This window comes from Lathyrus oleraceus, chromosome 6 (assembly GCF_024323335.1).
Source record: "Lathyrus oleraceus cultivar Zhongwan6 chromosome 6, CAAS_Psat_ZW6_1.0, whole genome shotgun sequence".
Taxonomy (NCBI): Eukaryota; Viridiplantae; Streptophyta; class Magnoliopsida; order Fabales; family Fabaceae; genus Lathyrus; species Lathyrus oleraceus.
Window position 1 is genome coordinate 32,020,262 of NC_066584.1, and position 8,723 is coordinate 32,028,984.

Sequence of the window (8,723 nt, forward strand, 5' to 3'; positions counted from 1 at the left end):
GGTATGACGACAAAAGTGGTAGAAGAAGCACATCAAATTATGCTTTTAAATAGAATTATGTAGTTATCTTATAGTGTATCAAGAAGCAGTCACTCATAACATTGTCATCATGTGAGATAACGTATATTGATGGCATATTTGCTTCATGTCAAACCATTTAGTTAGATTTTTTGATGAATGAGCTGCAATGTAAGAAGCAAGCTCATGATTGGCAATAGATTAGTCATAAATCAAGGAGCAAACATACATAGACTAGATCTCATTTCATACGGGAACAAGTCATGAAAAAAGGGTTTGGAATCTCTTATTATCCAACAGGATTTCAACTAGTTAATGGATTCATAAAGGCTACTAAAATTGATAGATTTGTGTTTTAGAGAAAACAACTAGAATTGATTTATGTTTAAGTTTATGGGAGAATGTTAGTTGATAATCCCTTACTCATAATAATCCTTGGTTGTTATGGATTTGTCAGTGACTTTAACTAACTAACAGTTGATTAGTTATTATAGCACTTGCATTTAGTTCATTTTTCACCATTGTTAACATTCATCTACATAACTTGCTGAGCAAGACAACCTTAGCAAGGCTAAGAGTCTTATAAAAATTGGATACTTGTGTAGTTATGGTTCAGTTTTAAAATTTAACTTGTTGGTCAAATTATTCTGAATACTAAGCATAACCTCAAAAAAATTATCATATTTCACAACTCGCATTCCCTCCATTAAATATTATTTTCGGCAAAAATATAAGTAAATTCAAAGATTATCTCAATGAAATGCTGATTTCATTACACCGGATTTTTCAGAGTCATCACAAGTTTTTAGAGGTATGTGTAGATTAGCCACAATTTAACTCACAATTTAATCCTGACAAAATAAATAAATGTCATATTTAATCACGATTTAACCTAGCAAATAAATAAATTTTGAGACCCTATTCAACTATAGTTTAACCTTAAAAATTTTGAGACCCTGAATTGTAGCCCATTTTGCACGCCTCAAAGTGGGCCTGATAACTTTAATATAACACCTTAGTGATTTTGAGGCAAACTCTGCAGCCAAGAAGAGGTAATACTGTTTTGAAAAGTTTCTTTTTTCTTTATAAAATATAACAAATATACACTCAATCATATTATACACGAACTTGTGCAAAGTGCCAAGGTACAAACTTGCCAGAATTATCTTGAAGGGTATTTTGATTTCAATTCAACTTCATATTCTTTGAAAAACAAACAGGGAACCTCTTGATCCCAATCCTAACCTGATTTTTTCATCTACATAAGTAATTCTGAGTTTAACTTCACTCTGACCTCCATATTGTGCTTTCCATGATCCTAACTTCAATTCAGGTGCTTCAAATACAACTTGAATCCATTCACTATCCAAAGCCTTGAGTTTTCCTGTTTCACATTTGCACAACACTTCAAATAAGCACAGAGATTTGACAGTGATTATTAAAAAAATATAGAATTACAAACAAGATACCAACAAACAAGTTAGTCTAATACAATTATTAAATGACATGCATACCTTTTAGAGAAACCTCTCCATCCAAAAATCCTAAAGCAGTAAATGAGATCTTGTTTCTCACAATATCAGGAGCTTCAACAACCTGAATCATTTCCTTTGTTTTGAAGAAAACTCTACCTATTGCACTCCTATACCCACCTCCAGGCGATGTTGGCTGTGAACAGTACACCACATCCCAATCTGTAAAGCATTTTTTGTCAGTAATGAATAAAACAAAAGTAAAAGCAAGCACTGGATCATTCTCACGTCAATTTTGATATTGTGAAAAAATGTATATAAAGAATGACATAAGTTGAAAGTGGATTTTTCAGAAAAGACGAAAATAGTTCATGATATGTTATTTTACCTTATTTTTGCAAGCTCCCCAAAATAATTTATAAAACTATATTGCTATTTGTCACGAAATTATCACCCGCAGACATCACAAAGCCAAAAACAATCAATTATTAAGCCGTATAACTATACAAACAATATGTGAGTTGAAGATTCAAACCGATTACATTAAAACATGTGGCATTCGTGAGTTATGTGATAACAATGCTTTGGTGACATTTAGCATTTTTCTTTATAAAAACAGTTGATTCGGGATAAGTGTGGAGTTTCCCTAACTTCATTTTTAATTGTAAAGAACATATGTATATAAATGCTGAATAAGCGCTTCTTAAGCTGTTTATCCAAAGACTACTAATATTAAAGGGCATTTCAATTGGTATGATTTAATTGCAAATGTGGATTCACCTCCAAATATTAAAGGGCATTTTACTGGCTCTTTCACACAATACTTCTGCAATTCCTGAACAACTTCAGCCACCTCTTTATGTTCTTCCTTTTGCAACAAAACTCCTCCATCTGTTTGCACCACCTGATTAAAAGTTAAATTTCAGTTTTCAGTAAGGAAATAAAGATTAAAAAATACAGTAAAATCACTAAAATGTAATGAAATATGAAATAGAAGAAATTAAGGGGGAAAAACTTGCTAAAAAGAGACAAAAAGTTTTGTAACTAAACATTGGTGCAAAAACTCTTATGACATAAGGCTTGTGAATTATAATTGCTATTCTCATTTTTTAGAACTAAAACTCTAAGATAGTTATGAATGACAGAAAAACAAGATATCCCATTTTTATATGGATGATCATAAGTTATAACTCTCTATTTACCGCCCATTCTTATGCTCTGGTTCAAATATTTTTAGCAGCAATCATTGCTGAGTACTATACAAGGAGATAGTTTTTGAAATTTCCAAATAACCTACCATTGCATCTTAGAAATTTCAATTTTTTTCATAGTCCCTAATTTATTTTCTCAAAACTCAGAGTATCCAAACAAGGCCTAAGTAATAAAAAATAATAATTAACTCAGTCTATATTCTGTCATATTAGTCATCAAGCATGTTTTCTATTTTGTAAAAAAACAAAATCAATTAAATTAGTTCAGATGTCACCTGTTTTGACAACTAATTTAATTTATGAAAGCATCATTATCAGATAGACAGCACATATCATCAAAGACTTTTAGCATAATTTTCTTAATCATGTGTTCAGTTACTATCATGGCGTTGAACTTTTATTAATTACAACTCAAATGATAAATTATTGTATGAACATTCTATACAACACGGATTTGAACAAGTAATTTTCAACTTTTGAGTCTGTGAGTTTTGCAGCTAGACTCTATAGAAATAGAAACCCATACATCTCAACCATTTATATTTTGTGGAAGAAAAAAAGACATCAATTATTAATAAAATAAAATAATTGTCATATACATATCCATGCAAGTTGATCATCAAGTTAAATTCATGCAGAATCTAATCAACATTTTTTGAAATAATTACTGAAATAAAAAAATTAATAAATAAGATAAGAATATACCTTTGAAAGAAGGGAAGCTACGAGATCATTAGGGTTTGTTCGGACATTGGTGTTGGAGATGGAAACGCATACGGTGTTGTGACGGCGAGGGAAACGGAGGTTGAATGATTTGGGGATTGGATGATAGTAGTTATTATGGCTTCTGAATTGGAATGAACAAGGTAGTAAGCGAAACGCGGAAGCAGAAGCTGTAGCCATGGCGGTGTGCTAAGCCGCGCAAAAACCCAAATTATGAATAAGCTCTTTCTATATCTGAGTGATTGTTTATTGGTTGTATGATGCCACGTCGGATGAGAATCGGGTTATTGGGATTTTATGAAGCCACGTACACTGAAACACTTATTTGCCTTATCTTCTCTGTTTTAAGCTTCTTAATCAAGTGGAAAAGAAATTTAAATTTTATCTTTGTATTTTGTTATTTGATCGTGAATTATTAATGAGTTTCATGATGAATTTATTTTGATTCTATCAGTCACTCTGAAGCAATAACTTTTATGTATGATAATATATATATTGCATAAATACATAAAATATTTAAAAATAAATATTATAAATAGATCAATATAAACAAATCAAACTGAATAAATCCAATTAAATTGATTTGATTCTATTTTTTAAAAATATATAAACCGAACAAAATCAAACTAATAAAAATATCATCAATCCAGATATTCTTTTAAACAAAACATAATCCAAACCAAATTGAAGTATTAAAATAAAATGTTTATAAATTTTGAAATTTATTTTTTTACTTTTTATTTTTATGTATTATTATTAGGGGTGTGAAAAAAATGAAGAAATATATTTTTTTGTTTGAAAATTTTTTTATATTAATTATATCAATATGATTTACGAAGCTTTGTAAGAATGTCACCCTCATGAAGTTAAGATTTTGTCTAAAATTGTCATCATGACAACCTCAAATAGTATTAAGTATATAAGTGCATATATGCAGAGAGAGAGAGAAAAGTAAACTATATTTGAGTGATTATGCTTATAAAATTAATACTAATATTAAATATTTTTATTTTTTATTTAATATTTAATAACTAAAGCCTTCAGACACTAAAGTCTCCACCATTTTATCATCCTCAACTATACTAATGTTTTTTTAAACATTAAATTATTAAATTATAGATAAATCGAATGTAGAAATGAACTTTTTTTCCAATAAGTTCTGGAACCTAGTTTTTACAATTAAAAAAAATATACTACTAAAGTCGAAATAAATTTCTTATAAATTTTAATTCCACACATCTTCCTCCAAAACACACACAGAACAATTACTTTTGGACAATCCAATAACCATGTCATATCCCTCTCACACTAATCTTTTTTCCTATTTTGTTTGAAACAATCATTCCATTAGTTTTTAAGAGTAATCTTGTAGATATTGGACTTCACAGTCTAATGATGTAAAGCAAGACAACAACACAACCATGGTGAAATACTTTTTTGTTACTGTCTATCATGTGTTTGTTAAAATTCCTCAACTATACATCTTTTATATTAAGTTGGAAAAAAGTATAATTTTACATTGTGCAATGGTTTCTACTCAAATAAGAGGTTTACATCGTCCATTTTGAAGGTTTCATTGTTGTCTTTATGATAAGGTTGGGAGAAAGGATATTTCTCGTATGGTGTCTCATCTTAAGATGTTACACCTAAGTAGTGACGAACGGAAAAGTGTCATACGAAATTCATTAAGAATGATCAGGATGTACTTACGACATTAAATGAGTCTTTGAGGGTGGTTGAGCAATGGTTATGTGGAAGGCGTATGAGCATGCATGCCATAAGTCGGACATGTCATCATTCTAATGATCTGGTTTGTGTCACTCATGAGACATGAGAGGTCGAAAGTCACATTGTGGGTATTATTAAACCATCTACAACGGACTCGGATAACCTCGAAATAAACGACGAGCTTGTTTTTTATGCAAGTTTATTGAGAGAGTCCTTACAACACATATCTTCACCGTGAAAGAATATATACCTTTTAGTTGTCGTCTTACTTTCTCTCAGGAATTTAAATATGCTCTTTATAGGGTGGTTGCTAATTCGGGATCAGTAGGTGTTAGGGTTCGGTTGTTACTTCTCCCTTGTTGTACTTTACAGGTGGTTAATGTAACACCCTTCTAAATACCACAAATATTTAATTAAGACAACAGCATATAAATCAATATCATATCAGAGTAAATATTGCAACTCAAGGGTGTCACATAACAACTTCTTCACAAAATTCACCATAAAATCAGTCATGCTCGTTATTTAATTCAACATAAACACTTCTTTAAAAATTCGCAGCGGATAGAAACATTCGACATCTGTAATATCTTAAAATTAACATTTATTCAACAATTAAAACATCCCGTCCCGATGTTACATCTATCAGAGCATGACCCACTAAAACCACACTAGACTTCAAGCACTAGCTTCTAATCACTCACTGCTCGTTACCTGAAAAAAATAGATGTAAGGGTGAGTTCCTCAATCGATATAACAAATATTATAAATTATCATGTTATGTTAAGTAATACCACACGTTAATCATCCTAATCATATCATGCATTCGGTAACGGCACATTAACTCAATCACAACGTAATTACAACTCAATAACAACATACAATGCAACTCAATAACAACATAAAATGCAACTCAATAAGACTCGACTCTTCATGCATGTGGTACCATTTGGAGTAAAACTCCCAACTTAAAATCATTGCCAGTTTAGTGGGCATCAAGGCATAAGCCTTCAACTTTCAACTTAAAATTTTAGCCAATCCAGGCCAACGTGGTGTGAGCAAAAGCCCCATAATTTTGCCAATCCAGGCCAACGTGGTGTGAGCAAAAGCCCCATAATTTTGCCAATCCAGGCCAACGTGGTGTGAGCAAAAGCCCCATAATTTTGCCAATCCAGGCCAACGTGGTGTGAGACAAAGCTCCGACTTAATGCATATGAATGTATATGTCATGTACGACTTGAAAGTTCAACAACATAGTAATAACAGCCACACAACAGCTTGTCAACAAAACAACTCATAATCAACTTTGGCTCATCAGCCTACAACTTAATATTTTCAACAAGCAACTTAAAATCAACTTTTCAACATATTTGCATCAACATTTCACAACATAAACCTAACAATTTTATTCATCACAATTAACTACAATAGGCCAGCTACCAATTGCATTTACAACATAAAAATCAACTATTTTTCCCACTGCAACAGTGTTAACCGGTTAACGCTATAGGTTAACCGGTTAACGCAGGAAAATTACACTTCCAGGCAAAACGCAACAGTGTTAACCGGTTAACGCTATAGGTTAACCGGTTAACGCAGGCAAAACTCAACATTTTTCACAATTTATAACAGTGTTAACCGGTTAACACCCTGGGTTAACCGGTTAACGCAGGCGAAACAGCAGTTCCTGCGCTAACACAAGGCAGAATGCAGAGTTTCCGCATTTTCCGCCGTTGGAGGACTTCCGGACCTCCGATTCGACTTCCGTAAAAAGCTATACGCTCAGAAATTCACAATACACTCAAACACAAATTCAATTTCAGCTTTAATACAACTTATTCAACATAATTTCTCAGCATTCTAAATCCCAATTAGGGTCAATCGACGGCTTATCACTACCCATTACATGTTAATCGATAATACCCATTAAACGACGATAAACCCCCCTTACCTTAACAATCCGGCAACTCTTCGAGCTTCAAGCTTTCCGTTCTCCAACCTTTGCTCTACAGCTCCTTCTCTTGCCCTTTTCCTCTTTCACGATGCTTCTCTGTTTTTTCACGTAAAACCCTTCTGTTCCAAAATGAGACTCTTTCTCTTATTTCCAACTTATATATTTTCCAAATAATTATTACTCCAAATAATAATAATAATCCAATAATTCAACTTTATTTAATTAAATTAATAAAATAATATTAACTCAATTAAATAATTCTCTTATTTTAATCGGGGTGTTACAACTCTCCCCCACTAAAAGAGTTTTCGTCCTCGAAAACATACCTCAAGCAAATAACTCCGGATAAGACTCCTTCATCTGACTCTCCGGTTCCCAAGTCACATTGCCACCTGCTGGTCCTCCCCAAGCTACCTTCACCAAGGCAATCTCTTTACCCCGCAACTGCTTCAACTCTCGATCCTCGATCCTCATAGGTGATGTTTCAACAGTCAGGTTATCTCTCACCTGTACATCATCTACTTGGACTACATGCGACGGATCATGAATGTACCTCCTCAACTGAGACACATGAAAAACCTCATGCAAATTCGCAAGTGACGGCGGTAAAGCGATACGATAGGCTACTTCTCCTATCCTCCCCAGAATCTGATAAGGACCAATAAATCGCGGTGTCAACTTCTTCGACTTCAAAGCTCGACCAACACCTGTTATCGGAGTAACACGAAGAAACACATGATCTCCCTCTTGAAACTCAAGTGACTTCCTTCTCTTGTCATGATAACTCTTCTGACGACTCTGAGCAATTCTCATCTTCTCCTGAATCATCTTAATCTTTTCTGTAGTTTGTTGAACAATCTCCGGTCCAACCACAACACTCTCACCAGACTCATACCAACATAACGGTGTCCGACATCTCCTACCATACAAAGCTTCAAACGGCGCCATACCAATGCTCGAATGAAAACTATTGTTGTAGGTAAACTCAATCAAAGGTAAATAACAATCCCAAGCACCTCCCTTCTCCAAAACACAAGCTCTCAAAAGATCCTCTAATGACTGAATCGTCCTCTCAGTCTGACCATCAGTCTGCGGATGATATGCAGAACTCAATCTCAGCTTAGTTCCTAAAGCTCTCTGCAAACCTTCCCAGAATTTCGATGTAAATCTAGGATCTCTGTCCGAAACAATACTCGACGGAATACCATGCAAACTTACAATTCTCTCAATATACAACTCGGCTAATTTCTCTAACGGATAGTCCATTCTGATCGGAATGAAATGAGCCGACTTTGTCAATCTGTCAACAATCACCCAAATAGCTTCAAAATTCTTACTTGTCCTCGGCAAACCAGAAACAAAATCCATACTGATACTATCCCACTTCCACTCTGGAATAGCCAACGGTTGCATTAGCCCAAACGGCTTCTGATGCTCAATCTTTGACTTCTGACAAGTCAAACAGGAATAAACAAAACTCGCAATTTCTTTCTTCATTCCTGGCCACCAAAATAACTTCTTTAAATCATGATACATCTTCGTGGCTCCAGGATGAATACTCAAGCCACTACGATGTCCTTCTTCCAGAATACTCTTCTTAAGCTCAGTAACATCCGG

At 33.6% G+C, this 8,723-nt stretch overlaps 1 protein-coding gene across 1 annotated transcript; it reads right to left on the reverse strand.

Moving 5' to 3' along the window:
• Nucleotides 1-1,077: 1,077 nt before the first annotated feature.
• LOC127095937 (probable plastid-lipid-associated protein 8, chloroplastic) lies at nucleotides 1,078-3,726 on the reverse strand. The gene is made up of 4 exons (XM_051034577.1): nucleotides 3,407-3,726; nucleotides 2,271-2,394; nucleotides 1,533-1,712; nucleotides 1,078-1,402 (listed from the first exon to the last, which is right to left on the reverse strand). Exons 1-4 carry the CDS (start codon nucleotides 3,602-3,604, stop codon nucleotides 1,215-1,217), a joined length of 690 nt encoding a protein of 229 aa, XP_050890534.1. The 5' UTR covers nucleotides 3,605-3,726; the 3' UTR covers nucleotides 1,078-1,214.
• Between the last annotated feature and the right edge of the window lie 4,997 nt (nucleotides 3,727-8,723).